The 26495-nt window shown below is 35.5% G+C and overlaps 2 protein-coding genes and 1 non-coding gene across 4 annotated transcripts; 1 reads left to right on the top strand and 2 right to left on the bottom strand.

Moving 5' to 3' along the window:
- Positions 1-278: 278 nt before the first annotated feature.
- LOC133036595 (uncharacterized) lies at positions 279-2385 on the bottom strand. Its single transcript, XM_061113120.1, has 2 exons — positions 2016-2385; positions 279-1924 (listed from the first exon to the last, which is right to left on the bottom strand). The coding sequence occupies exons 1-2, from the start codon at positions 2383-2385 to the stop codon at positions 279-281; spliced, it is 2016 nt and encodes a 671-aa protein (XP_060969103.1).
- Positions 2297-2403, top strand: LOC115721546 (small nucleolar RNA R71). Its single transcript, XR_004012561.2, has one exon. It is a non-coding gene; the product is annotated as a small nucleolar RNA R71 (small nucleolar RNA).
- A 4921-nt stretch (positions 2404-7324) lies between these two features.
- On the bottom strand, positions 7325-24104 carry LOC115706608 (clustered mitochondria protein). Of its 2 annotated transcripts, none has more exons than XM_030634315.2 (29): positions 23906-24104; positions 22727-23025; positions 21834-21895; positions 21378-21567; positions 21161-21298; positions 20884-21025; positions 20582-20775; positions 20401-20502; positions 19731-19866; positions 19469-19597; positions 18415-18781; positions 17726-17830; positions 17440-17558; positions 16985-17093; positions 16700-16792; positions 15989-16114; positions 15735-15905; positions 15526-15612; positions 15176-15310; positions 14478-14633; positions 13806-13874; positions 12915-13073; positions 11986-12042; positions 11857-11897; positions 11629-11748; positions 10570-10879; positions 8881-8988; positions 8694-8765; positions 7325-8275 (listed from the first exon to the last, which is right to left on the bottom strand). In XM_030634315.2, exons 2-29 carry the CDS (start codon positions 23010-23012, stop codon positions 7811-7813), a joined length of 4248 nt encoding a protein of 1415 aa, XP_030490175.2. In that variant the 5' UTR covers positions 23013-23025; positions 23906-24104; the 3' UTR covers positions 7325-7810. The 2 variants fall into 2 exon arrangements, with proteins under 2 accessions (XP_030490175.2, XP_030490176.2); XM_030634316.2 differs by having other exon boundaries at positions 22727-23020; positions 23906-24096.
- Positions 24105-26495: the final 2391 nt, after the last annotated feature.

The following is a 26495-nucleotide window of genomic DNA, read 5'->3' as shown; positions in this document are numbered from 1 at the left end:
TAGGAATCAACTCATTGTTCGCATTAGCCACCACCGTGATTCCTCCTTTCTTTGGCACACATTGAACAGGACTAACCCATGAACTATCTGAAATCGGGTATACAATACCATAATCCAGCCACTTTATCACTTCTTTTCGCACTACTTCCTTCATAACAGGATTCAACCTTCGTTGATGCTCAATGGAGTTACTACAGCCAGCTTCTAGGATTATTTTGTGCGTGCAAATCGCTGGACTAATTCCTTTTATGTCTGCCATAGTCCACCCAATCGCTCTTTTATGTTTCTTCAGCACTTCTAGCAACAAACCTTTCAAATTTTCGGGCCTTTTCCAAACACGCTGAAATAATTATTGGCAGCGTTTCATTCTCCCCCAAATAAGCATATTTGAGGTGGCTTGGCAAAGGTTTCAGCTCTACCTTTGGTGGTTCTTGGACGGAAGGCTTTGGAGGCTTGAAATTGCTTTCTTTCAACTCTAAAGACTCAAAAGATTTCTTGAATTTAGGGAAAGGTTGCATCGGCTCAACCCAAGCAACTTGGGTTTCTTCATCTTCACTCAAAGCTTCAAGATCTTCAAGAGAGCTTATCACCCTCTCATCCTTCCACACTTTCTTGTGAAAACTTTCAGCCACAATAGAATCAATTACACTCAAACGTGAACATTCTTCAATCTCATCCGGGAATCTCATAGCATTGAACACATTAAAAGTGACTTTTTGATCGTTCACTCTCATAGTGAGTTCCCCATTTTGTACATCAATCAAGGTTCTTCCGGTAGCAAGAAATGGTCGTCCCAAAATAATCGGAACTTCTCTATCGGCCTCATAGTCTAGGATGATAAAGTCAGCCGGAAAAATGAATTTATCCACTTGCACCAACACATCTTCAATTTTCCCTTCCGGATGAGCCATGGAACGATCCGCTAATTGCAAAGTGACGGTGGTTGGCCTCGCTTCTCCAATTCCCAACTTTCTAAAAGTAGACATAGGCATGAGATTAATACTAGCTCCCAAGTCACAAAGAGCTCTTCCAACATCTCTACCCCCAATAGAAATTGGAATTGTAAAGCTGCCCGGATCTTTCAATTTGGGTGGGATTTTACTTTTCAACATGGCACTACAGCCCTCCGTCAAAGCGACAGTTTCAAACTCCCCAAGCCTCCTTTTCTTTGTCAAAATATCCTTCAAAAACTTCACATAGGTTGGCATTTGCTCTAAAGCTTCCACTAATGGAATATTGATGTGGAGCTGCTTTAAAACATCAAGGAATCTCCGGAATTGACCATCATCTTGTTGCTTCTTGAACCGTTGAGGAAATGGTAGAGGTGGCTTTTGCAAAGGCTTTTCTGCAGCAGAACGTCGATCGGATGTTTTGTAACTAGCTTGGGGAATTTCAGCAGCTGTAGTTGCTGGTTTTTTCTTCATTTCCCCCTCTTTTTGGATTGAAGAGGGCTCTTTACTGCCTGTTGCAGCCACATTTGACTCAATTATTTTTCCACTTCTCAAGGTTACCGCTTTGCAATGTTCCTTCCCATCTCTTCTTGGATTTTCGGTGTCACTAGGCAAAGTGCCTTGTGGTCTATTCTTCAAATCATTGGCCAATTGCCCCAATTGAACTTCAAGATTTCGAAGAGATGCTGCTTGGCTTTGAATTACAGCGTCATTCTTGGCCATATAATCTCTCATTAAGCTCTCCAAAGAACTAGTTTGAGAGCCTTGAGGTTGGTGAGGTTGTTGAGGTCTTGGTTGTTGAGAAAAACCCGGTGGGAATGATTGCTTTCCTTGTCCTTGTTGTGCTCCACTTGAACTTGCCCCTTGACCTCCCCATGAAAAGTTTGGATGATGCTTCCATGCCGGATTGTAGGAGTTTGAGTATGGATTGTTGTTGCGGTTGAAGTTTTGATTACCCACATAACACACCGAAGCTGGATTTGAGGGGCAATTTTCAAAAGTATGCCCATCACCACAATACACACAAGAGATTTCTACCCTTTGAATGGCAGCGGCTGGTTGTACACTTCCTCCCATATTCATATTCTTCAAAATGTTGGTCATTGAGGCCATTTGAGCGGTTAGAGCGGTCAAAGCATCTACTTTCAAGAACACCCGCTACTTTTCGGCTTGTAGGAGCTCTATTAGTTGACCATTGATAGTTGTTGCTAGCTATCCTTTCCAAAATCTCAAAAGCTTCATTGTAAGACTTGGAAAGAATGGCTCCATTAGCCGAAGCGTCCAACACCATCCTAGAAGCCGCATTGAGACCATTGTAAAAAGTCTCAAGTTGGATACAATGGGGAATACCATGGTGTGGGCACTTCCTCAACAACTCCTTGAATCTTTCCCATGCATCACTAGTAGTCTCGTCTTCCAATTGTTGAAAAGACATGATCTCGCTTCGAAACTTTGCATTTCTTGTTGGAGGAAAGTACTTTCTCAAGAATTTTTCAGCCAAGTCATTTCAATTAGTCACCGAATCGGGAGGAAGAGTGTTAAGCCATGCTCTAGCCCGATCCCTCAAGGAAAATGGGAACAACTTCAATCTTAAAGCCTCTTCACTTACTCCTTGTAGCTTGAAAGAATCACTCACCTCCAAAAATGAGCGAATATGGAGGTGAGGATCTTCCGTTGGAGACCCACCAAATTGACCAACCGTTTGGAGCATTTGAAACATGACGGGCTTGAGCTCAAAGTGAGGTGCTTGGATTTCGGGTCTCACAATACCCGGATTTAGCTCATTGAACATAGGGGCTGCATACTCTCTTATTGCTCGGGCTCTATCATCGGCCAAAGCAATATGATTGGCTTCATTATGAGCACCCCCAATTTCAAACCCATCGGCCATATTGCAGCGTTTTTTAGCCTTTTGTTCCTTCCTCCTTTGTCTAAAAGTGCGTTCAATTTCGGGGTCAATAGGAGCAAGTTCAAGGTCTTCTTCTTGCTCGTTCATGCACTAGATTAAATCTGAAAAAGAAAAAAAATTCAGCGCACCAGATAGGATTAAAACTTTAAACCAGAAAATAAATTGCACAATAGTTGATAATACACAATATTTAGTTTCAATCCCCGGCAACGGCGCCAAAAACTTATTGTGAAAATTTATATACGCAAGTATACGCAGTCAAACAAGTAATAAAGTGATAAGTAAGATCGTCTCCACAGGGATTGCAAACAAAAATATCTCGTAAAGCCAACTAATTACAACTTAAAATGAAAAGAAATAATATGCAAATGGTTGAGTAATGATTCAAAATTAAAAATGACATGAATTAAATTTGCTAGAATTAAACTACTGCTGCTGGAAAACAAATTGGCTGCAAGATAAAAAATATAATATGGCAAAAATGGCTTGAATAACTAATTCCTTCTAGTCAGGTTTTTTTACAGTCAGTACAGCATTGGTTCAGCATTACTTTAGCATTCTGCACAGAGATAACAACAAATTCCTCTAGGCTTGTGAGAATTTTCCAACACTCACAACTTTAATCCTACCATTAAGCTCAATATATTCCTATATCAAACCAAGAAGTTATGACACCATTCGAACATTCATTTGGTAAGTTATGCAAGGTAAATGAAATATTCCTATCCACTTACAAAGAAAAGCCTAAATCTAGGTTTTCACTTGCTTCATTCAAGTTGAACTACTAGATCTAGCCCTTCCAGTACAAGATCTAGCTTAGCAAATTGTTATTCATGGCCAAAAAACAACAATCAATTAAAATGAAACTCACTTGAATGAACAAAGGCAAACAAATACTAAAGTAAGCTTAAAATTTAATCATACCCAACTTAGAAGTTCATAGTCATTCAAGCCTCAAAAGCTTAGCTCATATTCAAATAAAAAGATAAAATCCAAGCTAAAAATACTTCATCCATGGCTGCTGCCCAAATTTACAATCTCAAGAAGTTTTGAATACTAAGTACAAACAACAATAACAAAGAGAAAAATAAAGAAGACTATCAAGAAAGGGTAAAAGAAAATTCAAACACTAGGCGTGGTCCCCTCTTCTTTCTTCTTTGTTGTACTTCCTGCTGCAATTAAAGCTCCTCCATAGAAAAAATGGCAGCTGCCCCGTACTGTACATACAAGATGATGAAGATGATGATGGTGTACTTGCTCTTTTCTTTTCTTTTTGATGTTGGGTTTTTAGGGTACCAACCTCCTCACCCAAAATAGAAGCCCAAACTTTTCCACTTTGGCCCACTAGGGTGAGACCCCTTTCTTCCATGTCAGCTAGCTGATGCAATTTGAGTGATTGGACCGAAGTTGCTGAGGTGGATAAGTGAAATTCGTGTTTCCACGTCACTGCCAGGATGCTGAATTCACTTCAGCATTGCTTTAGCATTGCTTCAGCAACCAACCCAGTTCCAGCTTGTACTCCTTTTCTTCCTTGCTTCTTTCTCTTTTACCTATCAATTTAATTCCTCCTTTTTCAACAAAATAAGTACAGTTAATTGGAAAAACACACCCAACAATATCAATATTTACAAAACTTAAAGGTTAGATTACTAAATAGAAAATAACACTAAAACTAATTAAAAATAAGCAAAATAAACACATTTTCATTACTCTCCTCACAATACTTTAGTTTAAAAGCATAAAAATTAACTCTATACCATAGAGTTATCAGGGCCCGTAGGAATCTTAAGCCTTAGACTTTAGCACTCACAAGGAGATCATCGAGAAGAAGCCAAGGCAGATGGACTTGCAACCACTTTAACCATTAACCTTAGAGCCCAAATCGAATGATCATTATACTTGGCAGTATTTGGATGCTGGAGGAGAAAGGTAAGTTCATCCAACTCTTCCAAGAATACAAGAATTTTTTTGGTTGATCTTCACCAAGCGAGTTGAATAAAAAAGCGAAAAGTTAATAGCTGATATGCGAGTAGTAAATCAGTCAATGGGTGGAACATTAGGTTCCATTTCTCGTTTTCTGGTTAGGCTTGAGCGGAGCCAAACACAGATTAGGATCTCGTCCCACCAATTGAATGAAAATGGTGTTGAAACTATTCTCAGAACGACCATTCCAATGATGACGAACTAAATTCTTAAGAGCAAAAAAAATTCAGCAAAGCACGATCCTATTTCTTAGGCAGGATCTGTCTCGGAGAGATATAGAAAAGCCCTCAAAGAGCTCGGTACCAAACAGGCACAGCTAAGGAATCGTGCTCCCTCCCAAATGCTTTCTTTTACGTGAGCCACAACTGACTGCGTAGCCGTCTACCACGCAATACAGGACAAGAGGAGGCTTCCTGAAGTTTCCTGAAAAGGAGACAGATGTTGATTGACAAGCAACCATTTCCCAAGACCGCGCAAGCAGCGCCGGTGGCAAAGAAGAATCATCGAACTAATGGACGGACCGCAATGCAAGTACTAGAACTCTTGAAATAGAGGAAGGACCTACCGACTGATTGGTGGGAGAGCTTTCATATCTTTTCGGACCTTAGTGAAGATCCTTACCCTTCTGCTGAACAGCTATTCTCCCCAACAAAGATCCACTCTAGAAACCCATAAAGATTCATAAGAATAGAAAGAGAACCTAAATAGAATAGAGGCATAAGCCTCTTCCAGCTCGAGCTGACATACCTCTCTAAGTCAATTCCAAATGAAACTAAAAAAATGATTACTCCTTTCGAATGATTCAGTGCACTCTTCAACTGGAGAGTTTAGCCTTGTTAGTGCTCGTAGGAAAATGACATACGAGTACGCAAAGGGAAGAGAGTTGGGACGGAGACGAATCCAAGCAAATGAGGTTACGAACGAATTGGAGAGGAAGCTAGAGAGATATTATACTAAGGTATAGTGTCGTTACCAGAGAAGGTAGCTCGCTGCTTCGCCAAAAGCGACTAGTCGCCTCCTTTCCTCCACTGAAAGATGCTTAGCTAGAAGCGACGAAGGGGGTTTCGCACTGCTACTGAGTCGTCGGACTTATCCACCAAGGGAAGGGGAGGTGAATCAAAGGAGAGAAGAAGCCCTCGTAGTCGGTTTGTTCCCTAGCACCCGCTTTGGGTTAGCCCAACTTACTCGCCAGCCTTTCTCCGTTCTGTAGAAAAGGATTTCGAGTTGCTAGTCGGCTCGTCCTTAGATAGACGAATCTTCTCCAGCGCCTTCCATAGAATGGTTATTGCTTTGGGATCCTATAAGAGGAGGTCTCTAAAGAGAAATTGTCATTGAAAGCGATTCCTTCGCTCAACACGCGCCTGCCCGAATAGCGTAATCGCGCTTCGTTGTCGGCACATTGACCGGACCACAGGGTCTTCCGAAAACTACTTATGCTTTTGTCCGGTCAACCGTGACTTTGATACGGAGCTGGAGCTTCTAACTATGATGAATGCGCTAACTATGGATATGATGCCGGAAATAGACCGGTTTTATATCACCCTTCAATTCGAATTAGCAAAAGCAATGTCTCCTTGCATAATATTGACGGATAACCAACCTCATAAATGCTACTCAATCTTTTACACCGATGTATCGTACTCTCTCGACCAGGTCATCATAAGAAAATACTGCAAAATCTTTCCGAAATGAGAGGAAGGTGCGCTACAACTAACATAACAGCCAGCTGAAAAATCTTCTTCTACCTATACCGCAGTTGAAGCACCTAAAGGAGAATTTGGTGTCTTTCTGGTCAATAATGGAAGCAATCGTCTCTACCGTCGTAAAATAAGAGCACCTGGTTCTGCTCATTCACAAGGACTCAATTCTGTCGCCCAAATGAAGGATGAATTAAATCAATAAGCTTTTTGATTGATTCAGGGCGCAGCGAAGCAAAATTCAATCAAGGTAAGGTAGTTTACTTGCTTACTTGTTAGAGGAAAGTCATGTTGCTGGTATCCACCGCTTCTTTGGTTTCTAGCACCACTCCTGTGCAGGTTGTCACCTTTCTTGACAGATTTCCCTTTTTTATTCTTATGAAAAGCCCGAGAGCGCTTCTTTTGATCTAAGGTCCAAAACAAGGGTTGTTGAGATTGTGTCGTCTGGTTGAGTTGAGCAAGAGTATACGAAACTGGAAAGTTCAAAGAGTAAAAATGCTAATTATTCTCTCTTTTTCTTTTGTGTTATTACTCCCAACCAATTTCATGAGTAAAATGATTCGTACAATACAGCCAAAAATTTGGTGTAAAACATCAAAGGGGCAACATTACTCGGTTACTAATTCTTCTGTCACAAAAGGGGCAACATGATGAAAGACAAAAGATATAGATATGAGCTCTACATTACAATTTGCTGAGGAAAAAATAGACCAACATGGAAGCACGTACCATGCACAGTGAATTCAGTAATTCAAAATTTATAGAAGCCGAACTGTATGCATAAGGAAACAATACTTGTGTTGAGACTCTTATTAGGATTGTAAGTAACAATTTTCTGCATCATTCATGCTAGCCTCAATTTGCACAACAGTACATGTTATGGCAATAATATTATGAGTACAATAAAATTCACAAGACCACATAGGCAAAGGAAAAAAAACACTTGACAAAAAACAAAAAACAAAAAAACAAAACGAAAAAAAGAGAAATATAGGCTAGTACACAAGGCACATCCATCAGTCTATACCAGACTACCAGGATGATTTTATGATCCATCTATTGATTCCCACCATGTCTTTCAGCCAAATATCACTATGGACAATCCAAAACTGGCATTATTGGGTTTGATATGAATCTCAATTTCTTTCTAGCTTCTAAGGTTTGGTAGGAATTGATCCTCCTTGAGCCCATTGAAAAAATTTGCAGCATCAACGCCTATCTAGAATCTATTTGTTCCTGCCTATCTAGAATCACAGATGTTCAAAAAAAAATTAAGATGAAGCTTTAGGTTTTGATTTCTGTTTCTTTGTGTCCAATGACCCTAAACCTTTGCCCAATCCCACCGGAGGTTGGCCTGCTTCCTCTGATGATGGTTGATCTATTTTTACTTCTACTGAACCATTTGAGGGATGGCTATTTGTGTCATTGACTCCATTTGTCTCTCCATTGTTCACTGCATCTGGCGTTGCCCCTGAATTTATAATGTTGAGAAGTTGAGTAAGGGGAGGCAAGGCTTGGACAGGAACACCATGCGGACGAATCAAAAGGCCCCTTGCTGCTGCCTTTTTTCTGACTTCAGCAGCTGCACGTGCAGCCCTTTCATCAACTCCCCTCCCTCGGGGAATTGTTTCACCAATCATGGCAGCATTAAGTGATTTGTTGACAGACCCACTTGAACTTCCAGTCCCTCCAGCACCAGCAGCAGCTTGGAATGCTTGTATCAAGTCGGGATGGGCCTGCCATTTATGTTCCAACTATCAAATCAGCAAACAGATATGCTAGTGCTAGAGTACACTGCAGACAATCAGTGAACCAAAAAAAATCCTAGAAATCCAAGAACTAGCAATTTGGATGAATTCAGAATTTAAAGACAGCATAAAATTTCTTAAATAGTGGATATATAAAATATTGCAGAGTATACTGCAAGACATCCTGGAAATAATGCCAGATTTTTAAACCTTTCTTACGAGGTCAGAATAAAGTGATCGCAATTCTTGATAAAGACAGAATTATGTGCCAACAGATGAAAATTTAATTTCATGGGGAAGCATATGAAGCATTAACTGCTCCAATAGCCTCTAAAACTAAACTTAAAGAATGCATGTTCATCCCAAATAAAGTAGTATGCATGTAACAAATGAGCTCTCGTAATACCTTTAAGATATCTATAGCCTTTTGGGCTGAGGCTGCATTCAACGCTTGACCCTTCTGCTTTTGAGCATTCAACTGTAGAAATAACATGCTCAGATTTAGAAATTGTAAAATAACAGGAACACTTCTCAAAAAATAGGCATTGCGGCATGAAGTTTGTATCCATTCATCCTTGGAAGGATCAATTTACCTGTAACTCACGCATCTTAAATGTCTTCATCCAGTTTTGAGAGTCGCGAGTTCTTGAATCCTCCTCACCAAGCTGTTTGACAAGTATATCATATGTTTTCTTCTCATGCTGTTAAGGAAAACACCATGTCATGGTCATTTTGTAGGATCAGGATGCAAAAGTGCAGCAAACTGAGGCTTATAGAATGCACAGATACGTCTGAGATTCAAAAAACTCGTACCAAAAGCTTGGTTTCAAAGAAGAGAGTAATAATTTTGTGGAGCATCCACTGCTACCAAATTTTTGGTTGGCATTGAAAGGTTGTAATAATTCCTTAAATTGTTCATAGTTTGGGAAAAATCAAGAGTAAGGAACTTTTAGAAACTATAACCTGCTACTTTAGAAAATGGATGACATAGCAAAGATACTATTATTGTCCCTACAAATTCCACCAATAACACCAATCATAGGCACTGCTGTGTCATACCGTTATTGGTATAATTCAATATTAGGTCCACATTTAAATTTATTAACAATATTGAACAACCGCTAACTACTCGTAAAGCGCCACCTTGGTGTTGGACACCATAGGTGTGCCTAATAGCAATGCCCATGCAAGTACACAATCCACCACTTGTTGTGAAAATAAAATAAAAGATATGCCAAGGGTCCCTGAAAATAATAGAAACATCTCCCTAAAGGTAGAATCTCTCTTGATATCCCCTTGGATAATATTTTAGTCTGGAGGGTACTATTGTATATAATCTGAAGTCCCAGGGAATGTTCTAATTACTCACAAAATCAAAGTGGGTTATGTAGTTAGCAAATGCTCAAGAGTATTAGTTATCCCAATTCTAACCTGCTCCCTGTACTCAAATCCCAGTCTCATATATAACAGCACCATATTTTAACCAGAGTCAAATAATTTTTGCATCAGAATTATTCAAGGCTCCCATATCAGCTCATATGCCTAATAGTCGTTCAAGATCCTTTATTTTCATGTCACAGTTTTACACCACAAGTCAATATAACCACACCATATCCTATCACCGGCCATAATTACAAAACCACCTCTAAAAGTTCTCACTTCTCAGCACCACCATCAACAGCTTAAAGTTCTAATGTATGATAAATTATTCACGACTCAGTGACTATAATATGTAGTTTCAAGCTGAAAGTAGTGATTGATTCCTTAGTTTTTTTTTAATCACTAGGAAAAATTTAACCATCCCGAGTTTACAGCCAAATAATATCTCCATCACCAGCCATGTTTACTTTTGCAACTCTAAAAAATCCAAACCACCACCATCTAGAGATTGAAGTTTTATTTTACGTCTAGTCATGGTAGTAAATCAAAGAAGTTTTCAAACTGAGAGCAGTGATTATCCAGCATAATTTACTGCAAATAGCATCACATAAGCTGACAGGTCTACCCAGATACACTAACTCTGTACAGGACTAGATATTTTCAATGTAGCAATAAGCAACATTGCAATCACATGATCCTTCAGTATTTTGCTAGACATTTCAAATAAAGCAAATGAAATATTTCTGTTATATCCTAACTTTCCATCTGGAATCTTACATGATGGAGAGATAAGCGCAAATATGAAAGAAGGAAGAACTCTTTGAATTTACAAAAAAGTTTTTAAAACAAATTAATTGATTATTTTTTCTACAAATCAAAAGACCGTAATTTAAGATATATACCTGGTGTGAAAGCTTGAAAGCACCCATGCAATTAAATGCGATGGCAAGGGCATGATAGCATACAGCAGTTTGGATATGTTCCTCACCAAGAAGCCTCTCATTTTTTTTCAAGGCCTCTTGCAAATAACGAAGTGCGGTATTCATTTTTCCAATATCCTGATACATCATTGCAACATTTATAAAAGTTGCAGCAACATCAGGATGATCAGGACCAGATGACAAACTTAACAGGAGCAATGCTCGGGACATATGCCTCAGTGCAAGTTCTGTCTGATTAAGACCGTGGTAGAAAAGAGCCATATTTCCATAACTGCAATTGCAGAGCAAAGATATGAAACATCTGATAAAGAAATAGAAGAATGTGTTCGCACAGTTCAAGAACTCAGTTGCATAGAGCACCAGTTACACAAAACTACAAAACTATAGTGCTCATGCTTATAATACACTACAACTAAAAGATACAACATAGACCCATGCAATATTCTGAGTAGTGGTATCACTAGAAGTAGTAACATTCTGAAGTTTCAAGAGTAGAAACAAAAATCTTGCACAAAATGCACTTAAAATCAACATCTGTAAAGTGATATAATAAGAAACATGAAGAGTGCAAAGAAAACTCTCCACAGCTTTCCATAGTGTTAGTGCAAATATACCACAGCATATTGTATGAATAGAGTAGAGAGAACGAATAGAGTTGTTATCAACAATATGTAAAGTATGCACCTCAACAAGCTAAAATAAAATGTAATAACCTATGAAATTTGGAGAAAGATGCCAATCTCGTAACAATAGCAAAGTTGGCATCAACAACAATAAACCTATGTATCCGTTCACAAAAAACTACAACCTCATATTTTCATAAGCCCCTATGTTAAGTACAGGTGTACAGGTATATATCAAAATGCTGCTCAGTTTTCATATCATTAGCCTAAGAATACACGAGCATATCATATGTGTAAAGAAAAATCTAAAATGTATCAAATTCTCTCGTCAAAAAAAATTATAATTCTCATATAAAAAATCAAGAATAGTGACCACCCAAATGGAACAAATAGCTACCTGTGAGCAGTATCAGGGTGGTCCAAACCAAGGCACCGTTCATTAATGATTAGTTCTTTATGCTGTTGCATTATTGCTCCAGCCATGTCCCCAGCGTGATATAGGACCATCGCCAGGTACCTGAAACACAATAGAAAACCCAATTTAAATAATTAAATACAGATGTGTTCCATAAATGTAGATTCTGAGGACTAACAAAGTTGCAGTGATCCAATCCTGGAAACTTACCGACAGCAGTTAGCAACCTCACGATGCATTGGTCCAGTAACCTGGAATCAGAAAGAATAAAAAAAAAAACTTATATACTTCCATAGTTCCAAATCAAGTGCAAAGAGGCGAAACCGAGATAAAATCTACCTGCTGAAGAATTGAAAATGCCTCGGAAAATAATGTGTAAGCTTCACTAAGCATTCCCTGAGATAAAGACAACACAAGCCTTAGTTATGTTCAACTTATGGACCTGACCTTCTTATCAACTAATTATAACCAAGGAGGAAAAAATTGGAAATATCAGGGAATTCTCGTAATTTGAAGGGTTCCAATTTTTAGTTGGAATTAAATAATTTTAGGCAAAATTTCATAACTTAGAAAAAAAGATATTTACATGAACATGAACTCCTCAGTACACATCTATATAAATATATCATTTAAACTCCAACAAAGCATATGCTAATAAATATTATATCATATTTCTGATTTTTTTTAAAGTAAATTAGGTATGATTCTAATGATGTTATAATTCATTATGTTTTATGTCGTATTGTAATTGTTTAATTTTATTGTCTTTCTACAAATTTTATCATACTTTTCATATTAATGTTGTATTTATAATTTTTCTTGAAATTCCATCGATATCGAAATATGTTCACAAACTTATAGTGTCGATATTTCAATCGACATATAATTCCTTCCTTGATTCTATTCTAAGCAAAATATTCAACAGTATTCAACCATATTTCATATTTAAGCATCTCCATACTATACAGATGATTCCAAAGCAATCTTTTGCTTTTCTTCCCAATCTCAAAATATCCAAACTCTGGCAATTGGAAAACACATTAAGGCCCCACATTTGGCAAAGCTTTAGCTTATAGCTTCTAAATAAGGTCTCTTTTTTAGATGCTAGGAAGCCCAACTTCAATTAAAAGGTCTTAAAGATTAAGAAGATCTTTTTATGTTTTACTCAAACACTCTCAAAAGTGCTTTTTTAATTCTAAAAGCCAAAAGCAGCTTAAAAAAACAGGTTTGCCAAAAGGGGCTGAAAACTCAAAGAACAGTTCACACACCTCAGCTAACTGGATCTTCCCAGTTTCAACAAGTTCCTTGGCTTCTGAGCACAGAGGAACTGAGTGCTTAACCACAGGCTGGAGATTCAGGATATCTGTTGTTTGGAAAGGAGTTGAAGAATTAAGGTCATATCTGCGAGCTGCAATTGTAATTCCTACCTGCAGAAAAGGTTATAAGCAACTCACTGGTTATCCATGCATTTGACAAATACAGAAAACATTTTGGAAAGAGTGAAAAATGAACATCAAATGTCTCTCCCAATATAATTCAATGTATTATTCATAACATTTCATGTTTAAATATCAATGCAGCATAAAATTTGCCTCAAAAAATTGACTTCCTTATCCAAATAGCAATAACAAGGGTAAGTCTACATAGATTAATCAGAGATTACTTTATAAACCACATAGCAATATAAATGAGCTTTTATATGGATGAATCAGAGAATATCACCGCAGCAAATCCCTAATATTAGAACAATTCTTTCAAAAACATTGCAAAATTGGATATCATGTAACCACAAGTGCAGAAACATAGGCCTTTCAAGAGTTCGGAAACTCCAGGTCACCAAAAGCAAATACAGCATATAAACAGAAGTCTCTGGTTATGGAAACAATTATGTTTCAATTTCAAAGGCACTTATGCGTAGCAGATTGACAAACAGCATTGAAACATTTTTTTCTTACAGAAGCAGGCTTCAGCAGTGGAAAATGAAGCACAAGATCAGAATGATGAGAAACAAGAAATCCTTTTTTATCAAGGAGTAATGAAGAGAAAATATTGAAAAAAGAAAAACACAAAACCAGATTCAAAGAAAAATTGTCAAAACTACAAAATATGCATCCAAGTCGAGTGTCGAAGCATCATAAAAACTCAATCCATGCACTAACCTTTTGGCAAAGATTACGGATAACAGAAACTGTCTTCACACGCATCTTAGCATCTTCTGGCAACTCAAACTATAGCAAGAAAATATAATGTCAAACACATGCTTATGCAATTTAAGCTTCGAAATAACAATAATAAAGAGGATTAATGTGCCTAGAGATTCCAAGAGATAGATTTACACCCACTTACTTTGTACAACAACACATGGGGTATAACACACTGATGAAAATTGTTTGATTGTAAATAGGATAATATACAATTAGCATGGTGTATATATATATGTGAAATATATATTTACAAAGACTTGAAACCTTGACCACTCACACAATCACCTGCCCAACCCCTTGAGTTAGCCTTAAGTATACAGTTCACATGTCTTAAGAAAATAAGCACAAGACTGGGAAGCTTAATGAATTCTCTCAATAAACAAGTCTCTTTAAGGACACTTCGACAGGAAAAAGATGAACATCCCCCATCACAAGATGTGGTTATATGAAAGAATCTCTCTTTTCTTTTCTTTTTTGTTATCGTAGGTGTCCAGCCCTGGTGCATTGGTGCAGCACTCTGCCCCAGGGGCCCCAAATATTGACACTATCTAGGGGACCACACATCCCAAGTACACCAAGCAAACCCCTTGACGTTACTAAACAATCTCAGATTATTGTAGATGATACCTGATATTTGAGCTTCGCAAATTCTTTAATATCCAACCACAAAGTTTCAGAGCACACATTCATATACAAAGATTGATTTTTTCTTCCAGATGCTCCACCTTTCCATTTTCCATGCCCCTTGGAAACTTTTCCAAAAGATTGACTACCTACTTGGTCCTGTACATAGTAGAAAATGTTCTAAATTCTCTAAAAAAAATTATACACTTTTCACTAAGATCATTGGGGATATGAATTTTATAATAAAAATAAATAAAAAAATTATGTAAGTAAACCACTAATACAGTTTCCCAGTAGAACAAAAAGTAATTACATTTTTTTTGTTTGTGTATCATTAAATAAGCTCTTGAAGGAGTCAAGAACTAAATCTGAAATCTCTAAAAGATAAAAATGAAAAATCATTTCCGAATGACAAACTTCAGAAAAATTCATCATTTAAGGTCAACTTGGACTTCTCAATTCAACTACAGCATAAAGTTAAAACACAAGAAAACAAATCTCCAATTGCCACGAGAGTAATGGCATGTGCACCCAAAATATGCACAAAGACATTACACACAATGAAGTGGTACTTTATTCTCAAACCCAATCACATTTATTTTAGATGGCCCACTGTTTTAAAAATCAGTAATGTTTTGGTGCATATTTTGGATGCACATATCATTACTCTTGCCAAAACTACTAATCTATTTTGAACGTACCTTTTTTGGTGTCCTAGACTGCGTATTACTAGCAGTGCTTTTCGTCCCAATTGCTTGACAACTTCCAAATAGACAATTGAAGAAATGAGTTACTGCTGGCCCAAGATCATGATCCTCAGTTTCTCTTAAAACATCCTGATAAAAGAAAAATTAAAAGTCAAACGTCAAACGTCAAACGTCAAACGTCAAACGTCAAGCAAACAGAAAAAATCAAATATTTTTTGTAGCTAACAACATGTGGGGCATCATACAAATAATTTGAATTAGATTGAAACATTCTGAAATTACAAGGTGTGCACAAGATTTATGTATACACAAAACCAAAAAACAAATAAGATACTGAGCATCACCTTGAGGATATGTTTGGCAGACCTAACCACAATTTCATTAGAGCAAAGATACCACAAGTGAGGTAAATGCCTGGTTCCATCAGCCACCTGTGAAATGAATCAAGCCATACCATAAGCCACTCCAAAGAACCCAGTTGAATAATGGTAGTAAGATATTAAATTCAGAAGATATGCACAATAGTATATCTATCAAATCAATAAATGCATACTTTCCCAATATAGCGAACATTTATTCCATGTGCATGAAGAGCTTCAGTCAATGTCTGACCATCCATAGGTGAAACTTCAAGGGTGCATAGATCTTGTATAAATTTTGGAAGTACAACATCTGTAAGGTACAAACTAACTTTTCTCACATTTTCTTCATCTGCTGCTATCTCCTGGCAATATAGCAGAGAAAGAAAACCATTAAATCTCATACTCGTTAGGACAAAAAAATATTGTTACATGGTCCAGAAAAAACCTCTTCAGTTCCAGCCAGCTTAAATTCAGTAAACACGTTAGGGTTAAAGAGAATTTCTTCTTGTGATCCAGAGGTACAATCATGAAGTGCTGGAACAGCCTGAGTCTTCTCTTCTTTTGTTGCACCCTATCAGACAAAAAATTTCCACAAAAATCACAAATAGAAAGCTAATTTGAGAGTAAAATGTGTTAAAACAGTACACATATCTGTCAAAATCATATCTTCCAGCAACAATGTCCTTTTTAAAAGAAACAATCAAATTTTTGACAATATCAAGAGATTATATAAGCTACAAAGAAATTCCCAAAATAATGAAAAATAAACATATCTTAGTGTCAAAATATAAAACCATTTTAGTCAACTCACAAATCCCTAATTACTCTGAAAAGCAAAATTCTTTAACTTGTTAACATTTTTTTTCAAAAAAAAAAAAGGCCACCCAAAATTTTACTCTTTCCCAAATTTCATCATCTGAAGATGTTAGGTCATAACAATTCTTTCATTTCTTTCAACCCAAGACAGCCCAACAAATAGCCAATGTAAAAGATACTGTTTACTATCCAGGTACAAAAATGAGGAAAGCCTTGGTGGTTAGGATAGTGTGTGGTCCAGGGTTCAACTCCCTATGAGTGAATAGGACAGTGAATAAGGATAAAAGAGCACACACTAATAAACCACGAAAAGCTGTAGCTGATTTAGATCAAAGCTCACCTGAATGTCCCCAGCCACACTTGGATCATTACTTGCTACCTGACCAGTTACTTCATCATCCGACTTACTTTTTGATTTCTCTACACCTTGGGTCTTTTCCATTGTGCAAAAGATTTAATCAAAAGTGAAAACATTTAGCCAACTCAAAAGGATAGACAAATAATCAAGAGGAGGTTTGGGAATCGAGAAGAGACCAAAGTTCAAACCTTGGATCTCTTAGTATTGAGACTCTTAGATTAAGCAGCAACTGTGCTAATGATCAAATAGACAAATAAAATACCATACCTGACAAAAAGCCGTAATGAGTTCTGGTCTCAAAATACAAAATCTGGACCCACGTCCCGTGTAGTTAGCATCACGAGGTGTTACTCTCATCAAGTCAAGAAGATAATGCCTAATTCAGAAAAAAGACAGTAAGTTGAGTTTATTTAATACATTCCAACTGCATAAATGTCAATATCAATTAGCTACTTGAGTAATCCACAAGAGGCGAGAAACATAAGAGCTACTGGTCGGTGAAAAGTTATATTGGATAGATACAAAGGGCCCCCAGGGCTTTGGTGTAGTGGCATGGGTTCCTTGAGTAGGGTCCGACTTAGGCAGAGCTCTAAGGTTCAACTCCCAGCCACCACATTAAGACTTTGTTGTCTCCTGGGACCGGGCGGTGGTGCCGGATACCCATGGGTTTCTAAATAAAAAATTAGATAAAGATCTTTAAGTTGATTAGTAGCCAATTCCACCTGTCATCACTACCAATGATACCCTTGCATTCCACGGGTGCAGCTAATTTAAACATGGCTTCAGATCCATCAAGAACAGCATGCTCCTTCAAATGAAGTCGTTTGGCAGCCTCTACCACCTGATAATGGAAACAAATAAGCATTAATAATGATGAAATATGTCCCACAAACCACTCATATGTGATTCAGTTGACCCATATAAAAATTAAGAATAGAGAACACTTCCTTTTCAAGGCCCAAATATGTAATTATCATCGTGCAAAAACAAGCCAAAATTTGTAATTACCTTTGAATGAAAATCTTCATTCCAGCATATTTTCTTGCCATTGTCAACAGAACCATACAAAAGTGAATCTGATTTATCTCCTTGAAGAATCCCTGGTAAAACACTCTGCAGCAGAATTTATTTAGAGACAATGAGAAAAAGAAACCAGCAAATGTACCAAGAAAATTATTATGGGACTAGCAAAACAGAAACCCAAAATGAGGATACCTAAATAAAAACAAATCAGGATAGCCCTACCAAAAAAAAAAAATAAGCCAATGCCAATATCAACTATGAAAAATGACCAGTAAAAAGATATTGGATCAAAGAGCATCCAGATCAAGATGTCAACAATCAGTATGTATATGTTTTGGACCTTGTTGCGAGCTGTTTCTCAAAAGTGGGTTACCTTTTATAATACAAATACTAAAAGAAAAAAAAAACACCCTGAATAAAGTAAGAGAATAAAAGAAATAATTAACATTTTCTCGATTCATTATGATACCTATCTTTAAGCACTTCTCCAAAAGATAAACACTTCACAACACAAGACCCAGCTTTGAGATTTCATTTTTATTAAGTGCCTTGAGATCCAAACCCCACAACAATAGGGTAATCAGTAATTTATTAGGAAAATATGTATATACATTAATATACACCTACAATTCAGAGAAAGACAAGAAAGAGATGGTATAAGTTTTCAGTCCAACCTGAGCAACAACTCTATGACCCCTGTAATCAATTATAGCCATTGCAAGATTATAAAGGCCAGGGACATCAGCTTCCTGGTATGCTTTGGTGCCTTTTAAATCATTATTAGCAGAAGCATATGTGGCTTGCTCAGTCTCAGCTGACTGTGTCTCAGAAGGTACATCAGGAGTAACTTCAGTGACCTTATGATGTTCCTCTCTACATGATTTATCACATTTGTCCCCATTGGCAATTCCAACTTTGGATGCCTTTTCAGATAAACAGCCGTTTTTGCCACTTTTTAACTTATCTGATCCACATTTCTTGCTCAGATCCTCAAGATCAGCGTCAATAGCAAAACTGAAGAATATATTATTGTGGACATACCTAAAGCAAGAAAAATCACAACAGAATAAGGTAATCCACAAAAGAAGACACATGGTATGGTATGAATAAGAGTAATAAACTGAAACACAGAATCAGAAAGGTACAAGTACAACAATAACTTAATTCATAAACAATTGCACCAAAAATAATAGATGAAATCATGTATATACTTCTCACATGTAATTTTTTAGATTTAAATTCAATAGAACTTTCAAAAAAGAAAAAAAAAAACTAGTTGACAAGAAAATTCATGGGCCATTCTAAAGATGAAAAGGCATACACCTTTACTCTTGTGTGCATGTGTTTGTTTTGCATGAGCCTATTTTGTCTACACATGACATACATCATATATTTATATTTTAAAAATGCATCCAAAATAAATATAACATTGAAGTAAAGTAAATCACCAAAGCAACAAGCATTACGGCCCAATAATATATTATTTAGATTACTAAACTTAATAACTACATTTCAGTAACAAACAAAATAAATGCTAAACATACAATTTCAACAGCCCAAACACATAAATTTTTTACCACTACAATGTCGTTTGAAAATTATAAGTACAATTTCTGCAGTGAGTGGTGAAAGGATATAATTCTTAGGCTCTGAAGACAATTTGTGAAACATTTTCAATAAAGCAAAATATATTTAGAACTAAAACAGTTTTTATCAAGTCATACTGACATGTGAAAGCACTCTGGGTCAGTAGGATTTATGGGAGGTATGCATCTATTGATTACACCAATAGCACCATTTATTGCAGCATCAACAAAGTCTGAAGTTACTTTGTAGAGAGCTCGATCCCGCAAAATTCTGCAGAATATAATCTTTTAAGTTAAAAACAATTACACAAAAGGAAATGAAAAAAAAAAAAGTACTTTGATATTATCTGTAATCGCAACATTGGGAAAGCTTAGCCAAATCAAGCCTTTTACAGGTTGCATACCTCTCTTGAGAAGTAGTATGGGGAAATTCCCGGCATGATTGCAACTCCTCATTCCAATCTCGTTGCATACCAATCAGCTCACTTCCATATGAAAGAACAAGTGCATCCTCTGCTCTGGCCGCATCACGTTTGTGATCTGACAAAGACATTATATTTTTTTCACAAGTGAGCAGACATAAGACAAAAACTACAAGGTTGCAAATCCTACAACCCTAGCATAAAATGGATTTGTATTAATTGCCAAGCAAAAACTTCAAATGCAGTTGAATACATGGTTGTTAAATAGAATCTGGGATGACGATGCAACCAACCACCCCTTACATAGACTTTCAATCAAAACCTCAATATTATACCAAAACAGAATCAGACTATTAAATCTCTAGATTGCAACTTCAAATTTTATGCTAATGCATAACACATTTCAATTGGCGCAGCTTTGTTGTATGGGGTTAGTTTGGTGTGGATTTTTGTTCCAGACAAACCTATTTAGGTATAACCAGTTGAGATGTCAACTCATATAGATCAAGGCAACATTACTAGAATCAGTACAGCCAAAATCCACAAATGAGATACATAACCGCAAACTACAAATAACCACATTTTGCCTCTACTTGAGAAAACTTAGTACTAATAAAATGAAAAATCAAACCAACAGGAGGGTGCAACTCACCAGAAACAGGATGCGATCCAAGCCAAGAGTTCGGAGGCAACAAAGATTGAACATTTTCAAAAGGATGTGCAGAAGCTCTCCGCTCCAAAATTTCACGAAAAGCTTCACAATTAGGAATTGAAAAAAAAAAACAATTAGATTTTTTTAAATATAATCCAAAGTGACAACCTAATTTTATTACCTTTTTTAAACTTAGAGCTGATTTTTTGCAAGAGTCCCACAAGTGTGGTTGCTTCATAATTAGCTTTACTTGCCCGAGGGTCAAGTGTGTTCCCTGTGCTTGAATTGACATAAAACAGCTTTGTAGTTCCAGTGATACAAAATTTATTTCCTTCCAAGGTTACAACATCCAAATATATCAAATCTCCAACAAGCCTGGAATCACCAATACCCAAGAGCACATCAACATATAATCAACAAAAACATATTATTTCAAAAGAAAATCAATCAACATGTTGAAAAAAAAATAAAAAGCAATCTCACCTTCTATAGCTTGGAGGAGGATTGAGAGATGAAAAAACAATACTTTCCACACATTTGATCTCTTTTGTGGGTGATGATAATAAATTACTGAGTGAACCAGAAACATCCTCCATGAAACCCAAACCATCAAGCTCTGGGACCTCTGCTTTCAAGGTATTGGATCGTAAAATAAATAAGAAATTCTAATAAAGTTGTTATTTTACATATTATAAACATTGAAATGTCAAACATAGCTGAAAAGTCAACAAAAACTGATATTAATTTCAACATTCCTAACCTCCAGGACTTGTTTTGTTTTGCGTCGTTTCATGTTGCAATGCAAGTGACGTCGAAAGTGATGCATGAAGTGATGAAAGAGAAAGCAATTCTCTTGTTCTATAGACATGAGCTCTCACAGATCTATCATCATATAGAGCTGCAAGGACAATGTACCTATTAGAGCCCAAGAGACATTGAATCAAAAGAAAAAGAGAAAAATATGTATTAAGATATACCAGGCACCATCTCCAACGAGCATCCACCAGTAGTTATGTCAGCTACCTCAGAAATCTCATTAAAATCTTCAAGCTGATGGGTGGAGCCATCTTTTGTGTGCAGCAACAAATCATAGCAGGTGAAGAAACATGTTTCCGGAGCATCAAGAAGAAATTGTCTTACATCCATCACAGAATCTCCCGGGTTCAACTTCACATAAATTAAAAAAAAAAAAAAAATCAGTAGAATTCAAGTTACCTAATTCAACAAAATGATGAAAAAAATTTAAATAAGGGCGCGCATAGGAAACAAATTGTTGAACCACCAAAATGTTAGGATTAGTAGTTGATGGTTCTAACTTCTAATTAACAAGAGAAAGTGTTAGCTTAAATTGCTTGCACTTGCCATTTTGGAAGTAATTTAAATAGAATAAAAATTAAATCAAATAAAACAATTTCGATAGAGAATCATCTCACCTGAAGCTCAAGCTTCTCGCCACTTTGTGTTTTGACAGATACAGGAAACAGATGGAGGTCACCTGCACTCACAAGGAAATGAAGTAAACACTTTCAACTTGGAATTTAATGAGAAGTTCTCAATGTTAAAACATCTAGACAGTCTGACAACTTTTTAATTTGCCAGGAATCATCAATGTTGAATTGACATGATATATCCGTAGTCAAACAATGTATGGCTTCTGAAATGAACAATGCCTGCCAATTCTCAAAATCTATCAATAGACAAAGTAACTGTAAACGGGATGGCATATTGCTTTTATTATTTTTAAGATAAAACAGCTACATACAAGAATCACAAAAGTCAAGAGTTGTACAAATGAAAGGATTGCATTCAAATCTCAACATTTAGGGTCCATAAGGGTAGCAATGTTAAGAGCATCATGCAGTTTTGCCTTGCTAAGCCAATGGATGTTGTAAAAACAGAGTTACACATCTGGTATAAGTTTACAACAATGAAAGAGGGAAAAAAAAGTAAGCTGAAAAGTTGTAAAAAGAGGGTGTACAATTCTCAACTCTTCTTTTTTGTGACTTGGAATGAAGAAGGGGGCAATAGTTTAATTTGTATCAAAACATGCGAACCTAACTGTATGTATAGACTAATATTCTAACTTCCTGCCATCTCTCCATATTTGCATTCAATTCTCACTACTAAGAAAATGATACATATTGTTAGACCAATATTTATCATATATATTTTTTGGTAAAGAAAATAATACATATCTATTTAGTTTATTCCTTTGATATATACAGATTCATTTCCTTGACCGCCATTGGTCATGCAAATAAGTATCAGCACAAACACCAAAGGTAAAAAAAATGTATAAAAAGAAAATGGAGTAACATGATTTTACCTTGCTTCGATTGGCTGGTTGAATTATCTGTTTCAGATTTATGCTCCGGCTTGGCATCAGTTGATTCAACTACAACAGGAATCTCATTAGCATCGGTTAGGGAAGATTCCAAGGCAGTTGAAACAGGAGCATCACTGGAAACATCTTTAGCACTGGGAATATCTTTAGTCGGAGCATCACTAGAAATATCTTTGGCAGGAGCATCAGTTGGAACCACGGTCTCAGTAGATGTTACGCCAATATTGGATCCCTTCCGATTCTTCCCTCTGTTTGATTTTCCAGCCATTTCACCTTCTATTCTAAGAATTAAAGTTATCAGGAAGTAAAACGGAGAAGAAAAAAAACTTTAAGAAACCCAAATTGATATAAAACTTACCTCTTATCTTACCTCTTACCTATAAAATAAATACCTATTTAACAGAATTTCTTATGGCTTAACAGAAAATTTTTAAAAATTCTGTTAAAACTGAACAAAACATGCCAAATATAACAACAACGCTGAAGAGATGCAAATGAATGAACCATAATTGTTCACAAATTCTCTAAACAGGTTACTCATTAGTAACTATTCAGTGAAGTGTTGCTTTGCTTCTCCTATTAATATACCGGATAAAATTTGAAACAACTACAAATTATTTCTCCAGTCAACAACCCAACATTATTCCAGGCAACTTATTGGTCACTGTGAGTAGTTAAAATAATTACAATTCGAATTGCCTAGAACACAATAAATTAGATTTTATTTGTAGTAAAGTTTCTCTATGTTACCAAATACTTCACCAACACTAAGACATAAAATTATCACAAACTTAAACACAGTAATGAAATAAAATATATGTAGGAACAAATACCATACAAATTGGATTCACATGAAGAAACAGAACTTTTTTTATTGAACCAAAATCAAAAAAAAAAAAAAAATTCTTTGGTCCTCGTTACCTTTCAAATGGAAAAAGATTAACTAAACATTGTAAACTAACTATGACAAACCTAACTAAAGAAGAAAACAAAACGAGAATTTGATAATAGCTAGAGCTTATCCCTGTAGAATGCCAATGTAGAACTCTATACAAAACAGATAGAATCACTTGAGAAAACTCAAACAACAACCAGATAAAGTTTCAATCGTCTCTCTGTATTTAATCCTCATTAGCAGCAACGAAACTGTAAGTAAAGTACCTGTTGTGAGTGAAGGAGTTGTTTATCCGGCCAATGAGTGAAACGGAATAACTCGTGTCTGATCTCCGATCAGGTGGTAAAGGAGGTAGATGATATTTCTAGGGTACGGCTGCTGAGTTAGTGACAGAACCGATAGAGGGATGAGTAACAGAGAGACAGAGCCAAGAAGTTGTGCTTCACTTTGAAAGGATGGAAATGAAACCTACTTTGGTTTGTAATTGGGCTTCTCATATTGGGCTAACTCAAACAATACCACAATTTTTTTCATAATTGTCACAACAATTTCATTCTCATTTTCTAATTCATCACTTGCTATATTTGTAGGGATTATTTCACAAAAACAAAAAAAACCACCAAAATATTATAAAAATACGGTTTTACGGAATTTTAAATATTTTTATAATTTTTTTTATCTTATTTACAGAAAATACGGTATTTTTATGTTCTAATCTTGTTAATTTGTTGTTGATTTTTTGTTATCTGTATATTATTTTTTGTTGTTATTTTCATATTACTTTTATGTAGTTTTCTTGTTAATTTTATGTTATTTTCGTGTTATTTTTTAGAAAACCGTAAAAATGTAAATATTTTACAAAAAAAATGATATCTTATGTAATTATTCCATATTTTTAAGCAAATAAATATTTATGTTTTTCTTTTCTTTGTCATGACCAGATAATAAAAGCACCATTACTTAAAAAAATCAACCAAAAAAAAAAATTATTATCCAAAAGTATGCTTAGTTAGTCAATAATCTATTAGTAACATTAAAGTTACAATTAATGTGATAGAGATGTCCTAAAAAAAAAGCTAAACAAATAAAATTTTAATATATGAAAAAGAAAAATATCTTGAATCTATCCTTTCTTTTTTTTTTTTTAATAAAAATCATAAGATCTATCTATCTATATATATATAAAGGAGAAGTATGAGATGGGTGACGTGGCGCTCTAATATTTCTCTAATTAGTCTTATTTGTTCTCTCCTTAACTCTCTTATTTTTTGAATTTTTTTTATTAGCTTCATAAATATTTATTTATCTATTTTCTTATATTTCTTTTATATTTTTTTAATTATTAATTTATACAAATAATGTTGTAGAGATGACTGATGATGTGGCAAATTACAATGAAACCTAATTTTCTTTTTTTTCGTAATTTTCCTGATAATTATTCTTTTTAAAAAAGTAAACCCCACAAATCACGAAATCTAATTTTTTCTAAATGAGATTTTTCCTGATTCTCTATTCTCTTTGATCCAAGGCTTCAGGTAACGATCTCTTCCTTTCCCTTAATATCTCCCTTAATCTCTGAAAGTTTCACATTGACAATATAGTATGACAATCTCTTTTTTTATTTTAGTTGTGTTGGCTTAGATTGAGTCTTAAATCTCGTCTAATTTTTTATATAAAGTTGATTTCTTTTCTTTCTTAATTAGGTTTTATAAAAAGTAAACTGTATTTTGGGATGTCTTATGTAATTATCTTAATTTGAAGATTTTTTTTTAAATTAATCTCTTACGTTATTTTCTCTAAAATTTACTTATGTATATATGCTGATTTTAACAAGGTTGTTCACCAAAAATCTAATTTGAGTTTGTACAGGTTTTTTGAATTTTTGCAAAGATAAATTATTGGTTGAGTAGGAAAAGACTGTGAAAAAGGTTTAGTTTTTGATTCAGTTATTTAATTTTTTTGGATTTAATCTCTGGAGTAGATTTTCAATTTACTCTCTAAAATGAGTTTTGGGTTTAATCTCTGAAAGTTTAACAATGACAATATGACTATCTCTAATGATTTGATTTTAGTTGTGTTGGTTTGGATTGAGTCTTAAATCTCACGAATTGAATCTCTGAAATTAATTTTGGCTTAATCTTTAAAATGGTATTTTGGTCTTTTGAAAATGTAGCTTTGGTTACTATTTTTTATTTTTGGTATTCTTCTTCTTCTACTGTTACTAATTTGTAAAATTTTGATTTTAATTTTATATTTTTCAGATCTGAAGAATAGCATGGGTTCTCGACCCAATACTGACACTTTCTAATTGGAAAGGATGATCGAATAGGGTAAAATATTTTAGCAATTGGGACTAATGGAAAAATTCTAATGTTTCTATTTCAAAAGTAGTGTGAGTGTTCTTTGTATTATTATTATGAGAAGATGGAAAGCTTACTATAACCATGTGTAGTTATTAGAGATGATGATGTTCTGCCATTGAAAAATGATTTTCATATGGGAATGTTGTTTGTTTTGTTGGAATTTATGTTACCAGGATCTTAGATCTACTCACAAGTATGTTGTTTAAACACCCTAAATATGAACTTTCTAAAACGATAAATTAAACACATATAAAGTTAAGAAAACCTTACATTGATGCAGCGGAATTAATGTCTCCTTCCACTCAGATCTCTAACTCTCGTATCCTTTCTGTAGCAGAGTATAATCAAGATCTGAGCCCGAATGTCCTTCTTCTTCAAGTTTAATCCTTCACAATCTTCCAATTTATGATTGAGTTACTGCTTGCTGTGTGTGGGCACTCACTCTTTCACCAGGGTCGAAATTGATGAAGGGAAAAGAGAAGAGAGGGTTTCG

This window comes from Cannabis sativa, chromosome 1, assembly GCF_029168945.1.
Source record: "Cannabis sativa cultivar Pink pepper isolate KNU-18-1 chromosome 1, ASM2916894v1, whole genome shotgun sequence".
In the NCBI taxonomy this organism is placed as follows: Eukaryota; Viridiplantae; Streptophyta; class Magnoliopsida; order Rosales; family Cannabaceae; genus Cannabis; species Cannabis sativa.
The sequence above is the reverse complement of the archived record's forward strand: the minus strand, read 5'-3'. Positions and strand labels throughout refer to the sequence as shown.

What these genes read in the sequence shown, in the direction of transcription:
- LOC115706608 (XM_030634315.2), bottom strand. Translation starts at nt 23,012, where the DNA reads ATGGCTGGAAAATCAAACAGAGGGAAGAATCGGAAGGGATCCAATATT. An exon ending in AAACAAAACAAGTCCTGGAG is followed by an intron (nt 21,026 to 21,160) that starts GTTAGGAATGTT and finishes CCTTGAAAGCAG; the next exon opens with AGGTCCCAGAGCTTGATGGT. An exon ending in TTGCGAAGCTCAAATATCAG is followed by an intron (nt 13,875 to 14,477) that starts GTATCATCTACA and finishes TTCTTGCTATAG; the next exon opens with TTTGAGTTGCCAGAAGATGC.
- LOC133036595 (XM_061113120.1), bottom strand. Translation starts at nt 2,385, where the DNA reads ATGTCTTTTCAACAATTGGAAGACGAGACTACTAGTGATGCATGGGAA. An exon ending in ATATGAATATGGGAGGAAGT is followed by an intron (nt 1,925 to 2,015) that starts GTACAACCAGCC and finishes CCTCAAATCCAG; the next exon opens with CTTCGGTGTGTTATGTGGGT.